Source organism: Oncorhynchus keta, chromosome 19 (genome assembly GCF_023373465.1).
Source record: "Oncorhynchus keta strain PuntledgeMale-10-30-2019 chromosome 19, Oket_V2, whole genome shotgun sequence".
NCBI lineage: Eukaryota > Metazoa > Chordata > Actinopteri > Salmoniformes > Salmonidae > Oncorhynchus > Oncorhynchus keta.
In genome coordinates this window covers 9,905,655-9,923,645 of record NC_068439.1, presented here as the reverse complement: position 1 = coordinate 9,923,645, position 17,991 = coordinate 9,905,655, and the positions used below count along the sequence as shown (strand labels likewise).

At 43.6% G+C, this 17,991-nt stretch overlaps 1 protein-coding gene and 1 long non-coding RNA gene across 38 annotated transcripts; both read right to left on the bottom strand.

The window, feature by feature from the left end:
- Nucleotides 1–2,581: 2,581 nt before the first annotated feature.
- LOC127909187 (uncharacterized) lies at nt 2,582–5,481 on the bottom strand. Of its 37 annotated transcripts, XR_008070106.1 has the most exons (9): nt 5,352–5,481; nt 5,204–5,303; nt 4,657–5,169; nt 4,451–4,523; nt 4,355–4,402; nt 4,180–4,304; nt 3,547–4,011; nt 3,450–3,499; nt 2,882–3,306 (listed from the first exon to the last, which is right to left on the bottom strand). It is a non-coding gene; the product is annotated as an uncharacterized LOC127909187 (long non-coding RNA). The 37 variants fall into 37 exon arrangements; XR_008070094.1 differs by having other exon boundaries at nt 2,582–2,945; nt 3,163–3,235; nt 3,425–3,499; nt 4,180–4,523; nt 5,352–5,473; XR_008070087.1 differs by adding an exon at nt 2,582–2,870 and having other exon boundaries at nt 3,065–3,306; nt 4,180–4,523; nt 5,352–5,473.
- An 8,649-nt stretch (nt 5,482–14,130) lies between these two features.
- LOC118380315 (tumor necrosis factor) lies at nt 14,131–17,570 on the bottom strand. The gene is made up of 4 exons (XM_035767308.2): nt 16,968–17,570; nt 16,459–16,486; nt 16,048–16,107; nt 14,131–15,562 (listed from the first exon to the last, which is right to left on the bottom strand). The coding sequence occupies exons 1-4, from the start codon at nt 17,133–17,135 to the stop codon at nt 15,090–15,092; spliced, it is 729 nt and encodes a 242-aa protein (XP_035623201.2). The 5' UTR covers nt 17,136–17,570; the 3' UTR covers nt 14,131–15,089.
- Nucleotides 17,571–17,991: the final 421 nt, after the last annotated feature.

The following is a 17,991-nucleotide window of genomic DNA, read 5'->3' as shown; positions in this document are numbered from 1 at the left end:
GTATACTGCAGCAGCACCTCGTCCATTACAGGAGAATCTGTAAGACAAGCTTGTGATTGTACAGAGACATCAAGACTGACCGGTTTGTCTTTGTCAAAAACATTTACCAGATCTGCTGTCTATACAACTTTAAACGTAAATCTCCAATCTATTTTTCCACCCCATGCTAGATGTATACTTCTTCTCAAATGTCTTTATCCTATTTCTCTTTTCAAGACACTGCTTTAGAGTTGGGATGTATTCCAGCTGCAACATCATCTGTTTGTGGGCTGCAGGGTTTTCGTCCTTCACTAGAAAGTGTTTAAATTGTCCTGATTGCAGCCAATGAAGCGCTGCCTGACTGGATAATTCATAAAGCTGAGCCTGAGCAACACTGAAACAGTTTGTTGTAATATTCGACCACAGCTGTTGTCGGAAGAGATTTCACAGATGATGAGACAGACAGAGGTGTCCAAAACGACAAGCCAGATAGGAATGTAAACTGGACAAAACAGGTTTTAACTGGGAAATTCCCAGCTTTCCAGCAATCCTGGTTGGAAAATTCCCAGCTTTCCAGCAATCCTGGTTGGAAAATTCCCGGAATCAGGAAGGAATAAACTGGAAATTTAGAATCCTACAACTGGAATTTCTGGAAAACCTGGGAATTTGGGGAAAATTACCTTGTTTTGCAACCCTATAACAGGTCACAACATAATGTGATTCATGTGTTATATAATACAACTAACAGTCAAATACAATTTATTCTATTTTTAGCCCTCCTGAACATTTGGCATTAGTTGGGCTCCAATTGTTAGAGCTTGGAGGAGGTAGTACTTTAAAAAATAATCATTTATATTTTGTTTGACCTTTTATTTAACTGGGGAAGTCAGAACAAATTCTTATTTACAATGACGACCTACACCGGCCAAACCTGGGCCAATTGTGGGTCACTCTATGGGACTCCCAATCACAGCCGGTTGTGATTACAGCCTGGATTCGAACCAGGGTGTCTGTAGTGACCTCAAGCAGATGCAGCCTTAGACCACTGCATCACTCGGGAGCCCATATGTTATGCTGGACAAGCCGTACAAGTGTATACACACATTTTTTTCTTTTTTTCCCCCAGCTCCGGCTATAAGCTTTTAAATGTGTCCCAAGTGGCTCCCTATTCCCTATACTAGGGCCTATTGGGTTCTGGTCAAAAGTAGTGTACAATTTTTTTATTTTATCTTTATTTAACTAGGCAAGTCGGTTAAGAACACATTCTTATTTTCAATGACTGCCTAGGAACTGTTCAGGGGCAGAACGACAGATTTGTACCTTGTCAGCTCGGGGATTTGAACTTGCAACCTTTCGGTTACTAGTCCAACGCTCTAACCACTAGGCTACCCTGCCGCCCCTATGTAGGGAATAGGGTGCCATTTGGGATACCGTTTAAATTGAATCACTGATGATCCAGTTACTTCCTCAATGACCCCTGCTATGACCCCTGCTCAATGACCCCTGCTATGACCCATGCTCAATGACCCCTGCTATGACCCCTGCTCAATGATCCCTGCTATGACCCCTGCTCAATGACCCCTGCTATGACCCCTGCTCAATGATCCCTGCTATGACCCCTGCTCAATGATCCCTGCTATGACCCCTGCTCAATGATCCCTGCTATGACCCCTGCTCAATGATCCCTGCTATGACCCCTGCTCAATGACCCCTGCTATGACCCCTGCTCAATGACCCCTGCTATGACCCCTGCTCAATGATCCCTGCTATGACCCCTGCTCAATGACCCCTGCTCAATGACCCCTGCTCAATGACCCCTGCTATGACCACTGCTTCCTCAATGACCCCTGCTCAATGACTCTGCTTCCTCAATGACCCCTGCTCCTCAATGACCCCTGCTATGACCCCTGCTTCCTCAATGACCCCTGATCAATGACCCCTGCTTCCTCAATGACCCCTGCTATGACCCCTGCTCAATGACCCCTGCTTCCTCAATGACCCCTACACTTGCTATGTCTGAACTGTCACTTTAACTGTGCTTTAGCAAATTGCTAACCTCATTGACAACGCTTAGGATATTCTTCCTAGATATTCATTTTTGTTCACCATAAACCCAGTATTAGGTAAAACGTAGATCCTGGCATGTACTAAACTCCTCAAACAATATCAACGGTCAAATCTCCTAACCCTGTCATCAGCAGTTCTCTGTTTTGTCTTCTTGTTTTTTGCTGGTTCTGCTATATGGTTTCTTCTATTGTCTTGTAAAACAATGTCAAAGAGGAAGGGATTTTTAGCGCTGTAGTTTTTAGAGACAGACAGAAAGTAACACTTCCCCTAAATATTTTAGTCCAACGTGATGCCACTAGCACGTGACTGGGTGGGTGACTGGGTGGGTGACTGGGTGGGTGGCTGACTGGGTGGGTGACTGGGTGGGCGGGTGACTGGGTGGGTGGGTGACTGGGTGGGTGACTGGGTGGGTGGGTGACTGGGTGGGTGACTGGGTGACTGGGTGACTGGGTGGGTGACTGGGTGACTGGGTGGGTGACTGGATGGGTGGGCGGGTGACTGGGTGGGTGGGTGGGTGGGGTACTACTACTTTTGACCAGGGTCTATAGGGTAGTAGTGCACTACTTTAGACCAGGGTCTATAGGGAAGTCGTACACTACTTTAGACCAGGGTCTATAGGGTAGTAGTGCACAACTTTAGACCCTAGGGTGGACTAGATTATCAGCTTTGTGATGATGAGGAAAAACAATGTTGATTTAGACAGGCATACGGCATACAGCGCATCTCCCTCTCTGGATCAGTACGACGCAGCACCTGCTCAGTTCTAGAAGCAGCACCTGCTCAGTTCTAGTAACAGCACCTCTGCTCAGTTCTAGTAACAGCACCTCTACTCAGTTCTAGTAACAGCACCTCTGCTCAGTTCTAGTAACAGCACCTCTGCTCAGTTCTAGTAACAGCACCTGCTCAGTTCTAGTAACAGCACCTCTGCTCAGTTCTAGTAACAGCACCTGCTCAGTTCTAGTAACAGCACCTCTGCTCAGTTCTAGTAACAGCACCTGCTCAGTTCTAGTAACAGCACCTGCTCAGTTCTAGTAACAGCACCTCTGCTCAGTTCTAGTAACAGCACCTCTGCTCAGTTCTAGTAACAGCACCTCTGCTCAGTTCTAGTAACAGCACCTCTGCTCAGTTCTAGTAACAGCACCTGCTCAGTTCTAGTAACAGCACCTCTGCTCAGTTCTAGTAACAGCACCTCTTCTCAGTTCTAGTAACAGCACCTGCTCAGTTCTAGTAACAGCACCTGCTCAGTTCTAGTAACAGCACCTCTGCTCAGTTCTAGTAGTAACAGCACCTCTGCTCAGTTCTAGTAACAGCACCTCTGCTCAGTTCAGCACCTCTGCTCAGTTCTAACAGCACCTCTGCTCAGTTCTAGTAACAGCACCTCTGCTCAGTTCTAGTAACAGCACCTCTGCTCAGTTCTAGTAACAGCACCTCTTCTCAGTTCTAGTAACAGCACCTCTTCTCAGTTCTAGTAACAGCACCTGCTCAGTTCTAGTAAAGCACCTGCTCAGTTCTAGTAACAGCACCTCTGCTCAGTTCTAGTAACAGCACCTCTTCTCAGTTCTAGTAACAGCACCTGCTCAGTTCTCGTAACAGCACCTGCTCAGTTCTAGTAAGAGCACCTCTGCTCAGTTCTAGTAACAGCACCTCTGCTCAGTTCTAGTAACAGCACCTCTGCTCAGTTCTAGTAACAGCACCTGCTCAGTTCTAGTAACAGCACCTCTGCTCAGTTCTAGTAACAGCACCTCTGCTCAGTTCTAGTAACAGCACCTCTGCTCAGTTCTAGTAACAGCACCTCTGCTCAGTTCTAGTAACAGCACCTCTTCTCAGTTCTAGTAACAGCACCTCTGCTCAGTTCTAGTAACAGCACCTCTGCTCAGTTCTAGTAACAGCACCTCTGCTCAGTTCTAGTAACAGCACCTGCTCAGTTCTAGTAACAGCACCTCTGCTCAGTTCTAGTAACAGCACCTCTGCTCAGTTCTAGCAGCACCTCTGCTCAGTTCTAGTAACAGCACCTCTTCTCAGTTCTAGTAACAGCACCTCTGCTCAGTTCTAGTAACAGCACCTCTGCTCAGTTCTAGTAACAGCACCTCAGCTTCTAGTAACAGCACCTCTGCTCAGTTCTAGTAACAGCACCTCTGCTCAGTTCTAGTAACAGCACCTCTGCTCAGTTCTAGTAACAGCACCTCTTCTCAGTTCTAGTAACAGCACCTCTGCTCAGTTCTAGTAACAGCACCTCTGCTCAGTTCTAGTAACAGCACCTCTGCTCAGTTCTAGTAACAGCACCTCTGCTCAGTTCTAGTAACAGCACCTGCTCAGTTCTAGTAACAGCACCTCTGCTCAGTTCTAGTAACAGCACCTCTTCTCAGTTCTAGTAACAGCACCTGCTCAGTTCTAGTAACAGCACCTGCTCAGTTCTAGTAACAGCACCTCTGCTCAGTTCTAGTAACAGCACCTCTGCTCAGTTCTAGTAACAGCACCTGCTCATTCTCAGTTCTGTAGTAACAGCACCTCTGCTCAGTTCTAGTTCTAGTAAGAGCACCTGCTCAGTTCTAGTAACAGCACCTCTGCTCAGTTCTAGTAACAGCACCTGCTCAGTTCTAGTAACAGCACCTCTGCTCAGTTCTAGTAACAGCACCTGCTCAGTTCTAGTAACAGCACCTCTGCTCAGTTCTAGTAACAGCACCTCTGCTCAGTTCTAGTAACAGCACCTCTTCTCAGTTCTAGTAACAGCACCTCTGCTCAGTTCTAGTAACAGCACCTGCTCAGTTCTAGTAAGAGCACCTGCTCAGTTCTAGTAACAGCACCTCTGCTCAGTTCTAGTAACAGCACCTGCTCAGTTCTAGTAACAGCACCTCTGCTCAGTTCTAGTAACAGCACCTGCTCAGTTCTAGTAACAGCACCTCTGCTCAGTTCTAGTAACAGCACCTCTTCTCAGTTCTAGTAACAGCACCTCTGCTCAGTTCTAGTAACAGCACCTCTGCTCAGTTCTAGTAACAGCACCTGCTCAGTTCTAGTAACAGCACCTCTGCTCAGTTCTAGTAACAGCACCTCTGCTCAGTTCTAGTAACAGCACCTCTGCTCAGTTCTAGTAACAGCACCTCTTCTCAGTTCTAGTAACAGCACCTCTAACAGCACCTCTCAGTTCTAGTAACAGCACCTCTTCTCAGTTCTAGTAACAGCACCTCTTCTCAGTTCTAGTAACAGCACCTCTGCTCAGTTCTAGTAACAGCACCTCTGCTCAGTTCTAGTAACAGCACCTGCTCAGTTCTAGTAACAGCACTTCTGCTCAGTTCTAGTAACAGCACCTGCTCAGTTCTAGTAACAGCACCTCTGCTCAGTTCTAGTAACAGCACCTCTGCTCAGTTATAAAGCTTTTCTTTTTTTTTATCTAGATTTCATTTTTTGGACTTTTACTACCTACATATAATGTTAGAATATAATACATCATCATCAGAATCTCTTCCATAGTCATGAAGTCTTATGGCAACTGGGTTAGTGGTTGTGTGACCTTTTGACCTTAAGGCTCTGGAATGTTCGACTTGGCCTTGCTTGACCTTTGAACTCTACCCTCTGTGTTCATTCTCTAGACCCCAGTGTGGTACAGTATCCAGCTTGTTAAATGACTGTGATATGAGTTGTCTTGTTGTAAAGCACCTATGAATCTCTGAGTAGTACTTATGAAGCTGTTTATGTACGTACGCGTTATAACGAGAACATTGTACAACCCAGTCCTCATGTCAGATCCTTTGTTTATAATCCATTACGGTGCCCGTCTGTACATATGGTTGTCAGTATTCTGTATGTAAATGTATAGCGATCTCTGTGTAGTCGGAATACTGTAATGATACCAGTGATGTTTATACAAAACGAGGATAAGGACAATATTGGCATTGTGTAAAATGATTATTATGATAAATGTATTATCTTGCTCATACATACGTAGTATACATATGGTATTTGAATTATATATGTATATATACATATATATATATATATATACATATATATATACGTATATATATATACATATATATATATATATATACGTATATATATATACATACATACATATATATATGTATACACACACACACGACTGGTTAACATTTGAGATGTGAAATGTAAAAGGAGTGATTATATGAAAAATAAAGTATGTTTTTATTTGCATAATATATGATGTTGGATAATAATAATAAATATAACATAATACATAATATATTATAACATAATATATTCACATTGTGTTGTATGCGATGTTGGACATGTTGTGGTCTTTTTTGGTCGGAGTGTCAATCCAATAACGGAGATTGTGTTTATTAAGTCCTAATAGTTCATTGCCTGCAGATTGATAGATAAATATGTCCAGATTGACCACTTTGAGGAATATACAGAGCATCAATGACTACAGATTAAAGGACAGATCACGAATCACAAAGGACGTATGCTACCTTCACACACACACACACACACACACACACACACACACACACACACACACACACACACACACACACACACACACACACACACACACACACACACACACACACACAATACACCACTAGGTTATACTAATCTACTTAATCTACTTCTTCCACTCCTCCTGTCTTTCACTCCTTCCTTCTTTCTTATGAAGATTGTCCCTGAGTCAGGGCCTCTGCCTAGATTCCACAAGGCCTCTGCCTGGATTCCAGATTCAAGGGCCTCTGCCTGGATTCCACAGGGCCTCTGCCTGGATTCCCCAGGGCCTCTGCCTGGATTCCCCAGGGCCTCTGCCTGGATTCCCAGGGCCTCTGCCTAGATTCCCCAGGGCCTCTGCCTAGATTCCCCAGGGCCTCTGCCTAGATTCCCCAGGGCCTCTGCCTAGATTCCCCAGGGCCTCTGCCTGCCTAGATTCCCCAGGGCCTCTGCCTGATTCCCCAGGGCCTCTGCCTGATTCCCAGGTCCTCTGCCTGGATTCCACAAGGCCTCTGCCTGGATTCCCCAGGGCCTCTGCCTGGATTCCACAAGGCCTCTGCCTAGATTCCCCCTCTGCCTAGGGCCTCTGCCTGGATTCCACCAGGGCCTCTGCCTGGGCCTCTGCCTAGATTCCCCAGGGCCTCTGCCTGGATTCCCCACAGGGCCTCTGCCTGGATTCCCCACAAGGGCCTCTGCCTGGGGCCTCTGCCTAGATTCCCCAGGGCCTCTGCCTGGATTCCCCAGGGCCTCTGCCTGGGGCCTCTGCCTGGATTCCCCAGGGCCTCTGCCTAGATTCCCCAGGGCCTCTGCCTGGATTCCCCAGGGCCTCTGCCTAGATTCCCCAGGGCCTCTGCCTGGATTCCCCAGGGCCTCTGCCTAGATTCCCCAGGGCCTCTGCCTAGATTCCCCAGGGCCTCTGCCTAGATTCCCCAGGGCCTCTGCCTAGATTCCCCAGGGCCTCTGCCTGGATTCCCCAGGGCCTCTGCCTAGATTCCCCAGGGCCTCTGCCTGGATTCCACAGGGCCTCTGCCTGGGCCTCTGCCTAGATTCCCCAGGGCCTCTGCCTAGATTCCACAGGGCCTCTGCCTAGATTCCCCAGGGCCTCTGCCTAGATTCCACAAGGCCTCTGCCTGGATTCCCCAGGGCCTCTGCCTGGGGCCTCTGCCTGGATTCCCCACAAGGCCTCTGCCTGGATTCCCCAGGGTCCTCTGCCTGGATTCCCCAGGGCCTCTGCCTGGATTCCACAAGGCCTCTGCCTGATTCCCCAGGGCCTCTGCCTAGATTCCCCAGGGCCTCTGCCTGGATTCCCCAGGGCCTCTGCCTAGATTCCCCAGGGCCTCTGCCTAGATTCCCCAGGGCCTCTGCCTGGATTCCCCAGGGCCTCTGCCTAGATTCCCCAGGGCCTCTGCCTGGATTCCCCAGGGCCTCTGCCTGGATTCCCCAGGGCCTCTGCCTAGATTCCCCAGGGCCTCTGCCTAGATTCCCCAGGGCCTCTGCCTGGATTCCCCAGGGCCTCTGCCTAGATTCCCCAGGGCCTCTGCCTGGATTCCCCACAAGGCCTCTGCCTAGATTCCCCAGGGCCTCTGCCTAGATTCCCCAGGGCAAGGGGCCTCTGCCTGGATTCCCCAGGGCCTGCTGCCCCAGGGCCTGGATTCCCCAGGGCCTCTGCCTAGATTCCCCAGGGCCTCTGCCTAGATTCCCCAGGGCCTCTGCCTGGATTCCCCAGGGCCTCTGCCTAGATTCCCCAGGGCCTCTGCCTAGGGCCTCTGCCTGGATTCCCAGGGCCTCTGCCTAGATTCCCCAGGGCCTCTGCCTAGATTCCCCAGGGCCTCTGCCTGGATTCCCCAGGGCCTCTGCCTAGATTCCCCAGGGCCTCTGCCTAGATTCCCCAGGGCCTCTGCCTAGATTCCCCAGGGCCTCTGCCTAGATTCCCCAGGGCCTCTGCCTAGATTCCCCAGGGCCTCTGCCTAGATTCCCCAGGGCCTCTGCCGGGATTCCCCAGGGCCTCTGCCTCCATTCATATTCTGCGTCCCAAATGGCACCCTTTTCTGTAAATAGTGCACCACTTTTGAACGGGATCCATAAGGAAACCGATAGGGCTCTTTTTAAAAAGTAGTTTCTTGTTTGTTTTGTCACATGCACAAGACGAATGAAAAAGGAAACCGCACACTGCTCTTGATAGTATCACTGATCTTTAATAAGCTTTACGTTATCGGCCTCACGGCCTTCGTCAGACCTTTTGTAAAAAAAAAAAAACACCTCACAAAAGCTATTTTTCCTTCTTCCTTCCATCTTGTTCAACTGTTACCATGCACCTGCAAAAAAACGATTGCTCAGATGTGCGAGTGTCTTTTTTAATTTTGAGTCACATGTACAAGTATAGTGAAATGCTGAACTTGTAAGACCGACATCAACGGCGCAGTAATCAATATCAAGGAATATTGTTTATTTTTTTAACACAAGAAATAAGAAATGAGAGAAGAAGCTATATACAAAGTTCAATGTTCAGTGCCACAGAGAGGAAGCTATATACAGGGTGCCAGTACTACATGTACAGGGATACTGGAGTAATTCAGGTAGATATGTAAATGTAGACAGGGATTAGGAGAAAGTGATTGGTAGCAGAATAATTAATACTAATAATAATAGTAAACAGTATGGCAGTAGCATGTGTGTGTGTTTCAGTGTAGGTGTGATAGGCGGATATACATGGAAACAGGGCTATAAAGTGACTGGTAGCAGGAATATATACAGTATATATACTTATGGTATAATACTAATGGTAATATATACATGGAAACAGGGCTATAAAGTGACTGGTAGCAGGAATATATACAGTATATATATGGTATAATACTAATGGTAATATATACATGGAAGCAGGGCTATAAAGTACTGGTAGCAGGAATATATATACTTATGGTATAATACTAATGGTAATATATACATGGAAACAGGGCTATAAAGTGACTGGTAGCAGGAATATATATACTTATGGTATAATACTAATGGTAATATATACATGGAAACAGGGCTATAAAGTGACTGGTAGCAGGAATATATATACTATGGTATAATACTAATGGTAATATATACATGGAAACAGGGCTGAAAAGTGACTGGTAGCAGGAATATATATATATATACTTATGGTATAATACTAATGGTAATATATACATGGAAACAGGGCTATAAAGTGACTGGTAGCAGGAATATATACAGTATATATACTTATGGTATAATACTAATGGTAATATATACATGGAAACAGGGCTGAAAAAGTGACTGGTAGCAGGAATATATACAGTATATATACTTATGGTATAATACTAATGGTAATATATACATGGAAACAGGGCTGAAAAGTGACTGGTAGCAGGAATATATACAGTATATATACTTATGGTATAATACTAATGGTAATATATACATGGAAACAGGGCTGAAAAGTGACTGGTAGCAGGAATATATACAGTATATATACTTATGGTATAATACTAATGGTAATATATACATGGAAACAGGGCTATAAAGTGACTGGTAGCAGGAATATATACAGTATATATACTTATGGTATAATACTAATGGTAATATATACATGGAAACAGGGCTATAAAGTCACTGGTAGCAGGAATATATACAGTATATATACTTATGGTATAATACTAATGGTAATATATACATGGAAGCAGGGCTATAAAGTGACTGGTAGCAGGAATATATATACTTATGGTATAATACTAATGGTAATATATACATGGAAACAGGGCTATAAAGTGACTGGTAGCAGGAATATATACAGTATATATACTTATGGTATAATACTAATGGTAATATATACATGGAAACAGGGCTATAAAGTGACTGGTAGCAGGAATATATAGAGTATATATACTTATGGTATAATACTAATGGTAATATATACATGGAAACAGGGCTATAAAGTGACTGGTAGCAGGAATATATACAGTATATATACTTATGGTATAATACTAATGGTAATATATACATGGAAACAGGGCTAAAAGTGACTGGTAGCAGGAATATATACAGTATATATACTTATGGTATAATACTAATGGTAATATATACATGGAAACAGGGCTGAAAAGTGACTGGTAGCAGGAATATATACAGTATATATACTTATGGTATAATACTAATGGTAATATATACATGGAAACAGGGCTGAAAAGTGACTGGTAGCAGGAATATATACAGTATATATACTTATGGTATAATACTAATGGTAATATATACATGGAAACAGGGCTAAAAGTGACTGGTAGCAGGAATATATACAGTATATATACTTATGGTATAATACTAATGGTAATATATACATGGAAACAGGGCTAAAAGTGACTGGTAGCAGGAATATATACAGTATATATACTTATGGTATAATACTAATGGTAATATATACATGGAAACAGGGCTATAAAGTGACTGGTAGCAGGAATATATACAGTATATATACTTATGGTATAATACTAATGGTAATATATACATGGAAACAGGGCTATAAAGTGACTGGTAGCAGGAATATATACAGTATATATACTTATGGTATAATACTAATGGTAATATATACATGGAAACAGGGCTATAAAGTGACTGGTAGCAGGAATATATACAGTATATATACTTATGGTATAATACTAATGGTAATATATACATGGAAACAGGGCTATAAAGTGACTGGTAGCAGGAATATATACAGTATATATACTTATGGTATAATACTAATGGTAATATATACATGGAAACAGGGCTATAAAGTGACTGGTAGCAGGAATATATACAGTATATATACTTATGGTATAATACTAATGGTAATATATACATGGAAACAGGGCTATAAAGTGACTGGTAGCAGGAATATATACAGTATATATACTTATGGTATAATACTAATGGTAATATATACATGGAAACAGGGCTGAAAAGTGACTGGTAGCAGGAATATATACAGTATATATACTTATGGTATAATACTAATGGTAATATATACATGGAAACAGGGCTGAAAAGTGACTGGTAGCAGGAATATATACAGTATATATACTTATGGTATAATACTAATGGTAATATATACATGGAAACAGGGCTGAAAAGTGACTGGTAGCAGGAATATATACAGTATATATACTTATGGTATAATACTAATGGTAATATATACATGGAAACAGGGCTGAAAAGTGACTGGTAGCAGGAATATATACAGTATATATACTTATGGTATAATACGAATGGTAATATATACATGGAAACAGGGCTATAAAGTGACTGGTAGCAGGAATATATACAGTATATATACTTATGGTATAATACTAATGGTAATATATACATGGAAACAGGGCTATAAAGTGACTGGTAGCAGGAATATATACAGTATATATACTTATGGTATAATACTAATGGTAATATATACATGGAAACAGGGCTGAAAAGTGACTGGAAGCAGGAATATATACAGTATATATACTTATGGTATAATACTAATGGTAATATATACATGGAAACAGGGCTGAAAAGTGACTGGTAGCAGGAATATATACAGTATATATACTTATGGTATAATACTAATGGTAATATATACATGGAAACAGGGCTGAAAGTGGTTATGGTGTGTTTGATGTATACAGGAGCATAGCTGGGTGGATTAAGGACTGGGTGGTATTATATACTGGGTCAGGATGAAAGTGGAGCTGGGTTTGATTAGGAGGAGCTGGGTCGGATTAGGAGGAGCTGGGTCAGATTAGGAGGAGCTGGGTCAGATTAGGAGGAGCTGGGTCGGATTAGGAGGAGCTGGGTCGGATTAGGAGGAGCTGGGTCGGATTAGGAGGAGCTGGGTCAGATTAGGAGGAGCTGGGTCTGATTAGGAGGAGCTGGGTCTGATTAGGAGGAACTGGGTCGGATTAGGAGGAGATGGGTCGGATTAGGAGGAGATGGGTCGGATTAGGAGGAGCTGGGTCGGATTAGGAGGAGCTGGGTCGGATTAGGAGGAGCTGGGTCGGATTAGGAGGAGATTGGTCTGAGCAGGAGATGGGTCTGATTAGGAGGAGATGGGTCGGATTAGGAGGAGCTGGGTCGGATTAGGAGGAGCTGGGTCGGATTAGGAGGAGCTGGGTCGGATTAGGAGGAGCTGGGTCGGATTAGGAGGAGATGGGTCGGATTAGGAGGAGATGGGTCGGATTAGGAGGAGATGGGTCGGATTAGGAGGAGCTGGGTCGGATTAGGAGGAGCTGGGTCGGATTAGGAGGAGCTGGGTCGGATTAGGAGGAGCTGGGTCGGATTAGGAGGAGCTGGGTCGGATTAGGAGGAGCTGGGTCGGATTAGGAGGAGATGGGTCGGATTAGGAGGAGATGGGTCTGAGCAGGAGGAGATGGGTCTGATTAGGAGGAGATGGGTCTGAGCAGGAGGAGATTGGTCTGAGCAGGAAGAACTGGGTCTGAGCAGGAGGAGATGGGTCTGATTAGGAAGAGATGTGTCTGAGCAGGAGGAGATGGGTCGGATTAGGAGGAGATGGGTCGGAGCAGGGAGGAGATGGGTCTGGATTAGGAAGAGATGGTCTGGCAGGAGGGGCTGGGTCGGATTAGGAGGAGATTGGTCTGGCAGGAGGAGATGGGTCAGAGCAGGAGGAGATTGGTCTGAGCAGGAGGAGATGGGTCTGAGCAGGAGGGGATGGGTCTGAGCAGGAGAGATGGGTCTGAGCAGGAAGAGATGGGTCTGAGCAGGAGGAGATGGGTCAGAGCAGGAGGAGATTGGTCTGAGCAGGAAGAGATGGGTCTGAGCAGGAGGAGATGGGTCTGAGCAGGAAGAGATGTGTCTGAGCAGGAGGGGATGGGTCGGAGCAGGAGATTGGTCTGAGCAGGAGGAGATGGGTCAGAGCAGGAGGAGATTGGTCTGAGCAGGAGGAGATGGGTCTGAGCAGGAGGAGATGGGTCGGAGCAGAATGAAGAGTGTGGGATAATTACCAGCAAAATAAGCCCAGTAGCCCCACTCTGCTTGTGATGTCGTTTTTGCTGACTCCTACGCTTATCAGTCATGGCTCCATTTGGAGAAGGGAGTTACCCTTGTCACTAACCACATTTGCTGTTGAGGAAGTGACTGCAATGGAAACAACCAGTGAGTTTATTTTAGGCAAGGTGCCCGTTGCAAATGTATGCTAATACAAATGAGATAAGATCAACAGAAGTGTTAATCATTCCATGAAAGCAGAGAGATAACTATTTTTAGGAAGTTGTGCCGATAGAAATAGCTACTATGACTCGATCACGATTTACAGGGTTTTTTCCCAGTGCTTAGAACCAGTTCAGCATCAGTTAAAGACGGCCAGAGTACAGTCACCTGACCAGTTGTAGAATGGTTGTAGAATCTCTAAATAGTGACTATCGTTAAGTGAAGTCAATGTTGCATAAACTGTTCGTGAATGGTCATAATTGATTCTCGTACAATAAATGTTTTGTCCTTTCTGTTTAATTTTATTGAGATGTTGACTCAACAGCACAAGTTAAATAAATAAATACAATAAAAATGACTCTATAAAATACAATTAAATAACATAACAATTAGGTATTAGACACTTCAAATAAATTAAATAAATTAAATAAATATGGTCAAATTCCATTTAAATAACATTATTATTATTAGACAACAATACAACTATAATGAACAAATACATAATAAATAATATTAGCTATAGTAATAAAAATAAATAAATAATATTAGCTATAGTAATAAAAATAAATAAATAATAATAGCTATAGTAATAAAAATAAATAATAAATCATAATAGCTATATTAATAAACAAAGAGAAAGAGAAAGACATTATTAATTCAGAATCAATTAGAAACGTATTTTAACTTCTCATTAAGATCTAGCAGTGTATATCAAAATGCCAAAAATACGTGGAATCGTTGTCAGAATTCCTTTGGGTAAAAGGATATGGCGCGGTTGGGTTTGGGTGCTGTGGATGGCAGTTCAGCAGCAGGTTCTGAGAGTAACACTAGTTCAAGTACATAGTACTTTAACATTATAGAAATATGCTGCCGTGGTAACACCACGGCAACACATCTGTTGTACAATAAACCCCAAGTATATATAAACTGCTACAGTTTATATAGGTTGGTATAATTCCTCTAGCCTGGTCCCCGGGTCTGTTTGTGCTCTCGACTACTCCATGCTGTCGTGCAAGCCAATGTTTGGCATATCAACGGGTGGCAAGAAGTGGCATGATGGCACAAACAGACTGGTACCCAGGCTATGATTCCTCATCTTTGACAGAAGAGTATAAAAGCATTGGCTTTAACATAAAACAACAATGCCTTAACCTCAGTCAACTTCAATAGATGAAACGCCCTGTGACTCCTATCAGGTAACCTTCCCGTATATTCCTCATGTAATTACCCCCCCCTTCCAAAAGCTGAATCTTTCCCTCCACACTGTGGCCTGCATCCCAAATGGTGACCTATTCCCTGTATATAATTCACCCATAGAGCTCTTGTCAAAAAAGTGTAGGGAATAGGTTGGCATTTGGGACGTAGCCTTCCCCTCTGTCGTCAGCCATTTTCGTCTGTCTCTACAAGGCGAACACGCCAAAGAAGTTCTTCCCAGCACCACTCTCCAGATGGGGCAGAAGCCTGTTCTCTGTGACTGTCCGCAGCCTGTCTCCCTTCTCCAGGCTGAACACGGCTCCCATGTACACGGCATTATACCATTTTCCTTCACTGGCCTCGCTGTCGGAAGACTTCTTACACACGGTGCGTACGGAGTTGAGCAGCGTCTGGTACTCCTTGTTGTCTTCGGTGCCGTAGCTTGGGGACCAGCGCGTGACCGTGTTACTCAGGTGAACCATGTCCTGGTTGTTAGGGTGCTTGGGGTCGGCCTTGCAGCTGACGTGGAAAGAGACCTGGCTGTAGATAAAGTAGAGGCCCGTCTGGGGAATAACTATTTCGTTGTTGTTGAGTTTAAGACCCCCCTGTGAGAATCCCTGGCCCTCGTCATCTGTCCACTCCACTGAGGACTTGTAATCTCCATTGGTGTTGTATTCACCTATAAAAGGGGAAGGGAGGAGAGAGAGAGAGAGAGAGAGGTCGGACATCAATATAATTCACTGTAGATATTGACTGGTGGGGCACTACGACACACCTTCTCTATTGAGGCAAGTTGTAAATGAGCAGTTTCAAAAAGAGATGAAGGTTATGTCTTGACTTATATCGTATGTCAAACAGGCTTGATTCATTCACAGCATCTTATCCCATTTCAAGGTCAAGGGTCGAGTGTGAATTGATTTGCATACACTACATTTACATCGTGTGTTTCCAGACTATTCAACATGCAGAGAAGTTCTTTCCAGTTCTACAGTGCTGTTGAAATGACGAACGCTATTGTGCTGAATGCATTGTGTCTCAAATGGCACTCGATCCCTTTTACATATGAGCTCTGGTCAAAACTAGTGCACTATAATAGGGGATAGGGTATTATTTAGGGGGTACAGACAGGCATCGAATGCATTCCTGGATATAGTGTGCTCTTACCTTCTAAATGAATAGCAGCCTTTCTGTTTCCAGAGAGTTGTCTCAGGTTATGATGAATTTCTGAGGAGGGAAGAAAGGAGATTTAGAAACGGTGACATCTTCACAAGCCGGGAATCTTCTCAAACCAACTACGTGTGTGAGAGGTTTTTAAGAGCTTGCAAGAATGTATCTCAAATTGCACCCTATTCCCTATATAGTGCACTACTTTTGACCAGGGCTGGGGGGGGGCGATAGGTCTCTGGTCATATGTAGTGCACTAAAATAGGATGCTATTTAGAATGCACCCTTTGTCAAGGGAGTAGCAGCATATGTATGTATGTATATATATATATATATATATATATATATATATATATATATATATATATATATAGCAGTAGAACCTGACAGAAAAAAGGGATATGAACTCACCATCATCTTTCTCGGTGTGATCTTGTTTCTGAGGAAACGCGAAACAGAGATAAAAAGAAAGAGTTAGTCCTGCGATCGGGTTTCATATCGATGCTCAACAGGAGATATGAAATATACCGAGATAATGCAGAGACATTTACAGAGGTTTACGGAGGATACAAATACATGCTAAACTTATGCCTAGATATATAGTGATATCGCTGTATAGTGAATAAATACATGCTAAAGTTATGCCTAGATATATAGTGATATAGCTCTATAGTGAATAAATACATCTAAACGTATGCCTAGATATATAGTGATATAGCTGTATAGTGAATAAATACATCTAAATAAATGTCAAATGAAAGTACATTTTTATTTGATCAAATTGCTGATGAAATACTCTTGATATTAGCACATCAAATGAGTTCAGATCCAGATCGATTTCAACTGGACATTGTGCCGTTAATAATCATTTATAATAAATGATGATAAAAGTTAAGATATAATGGGATGTATGTTCTTACCTTGGAGTGGCAGGTAAAGAAGAGTGCAGCTGAGACACACAGCGCCATGGCCAGCAGGGCACCACACAGCCTCCACCGTCCTGTGGACTTCTCCCGCACCAGGGTCACGGTCGGTGACACAGGGCCATTCTCCAAGTCCACCATCACTCTGCTGCAATCACCTTCCATCGTTTTACTAGAACTTTCTGCGGATCCCGGAGTAGAGACTTCCTTTACCTAGTTAACCCAAGGCAGTATTCGAAGAGAGTTCAAGTAGCAGTTAAGCTCTTTTGCGGTCTAGAAGTTTGTAAAAAATGTAGTGCTAAACTCCAGCAGTCTTATTAGAGGTTGTTTTGAAGGTAGTGATGCTCCTGCTGTGTTTGATGGACTGATACTCTGAGAGCTGCTGTTATATTACCATTGTAGCTTCTGGGAAACTCCAGTGATGTCAGTCTGAGTGGAGACAAGCAGAGGAACAGAGAGTTGAGGGGAGGAGGCATATGGGGACTGGTGTAATGGCTGGGGGAACCTGTGGCGTTTTTCACACTTGAAAAAAAAAAAGTTTCACACCCACACGCAGGAAGAGCATGCAAGAGCTACTGGGGATCCTAATAAACAAAGCGAAAAACCCTGCATGCACACACAGCTATCTTCCACTAACTCTCTCTCACACACATATCTCAAGTGACACCAAAGCGTATCTCTCAAACTTCATTTTTTACTCTGTTCCATATTGGGTTTTACTTTATGGGATTTTCTTTCTTGGCATTTACATTTTCTGCCTTCATCTTTTTCATGTCCATTAGTATCGGCACTGATGGCTGGTTTTAAGGACAAAGCAGTCTATTGAGCAACAGACAATGTTGTGGTGTTTTAGTATGATGTTTTTATTATATATATATATATATATATATATATATATATATATATACATATATATATAACGGATGAATGTAAATGTGTTTGTGTATGTAAATTATCACTTATGCTGAAGTACACTTGTATGTTAATTTGGACTATACAAGCAAACATAGTCGCTTGCCAT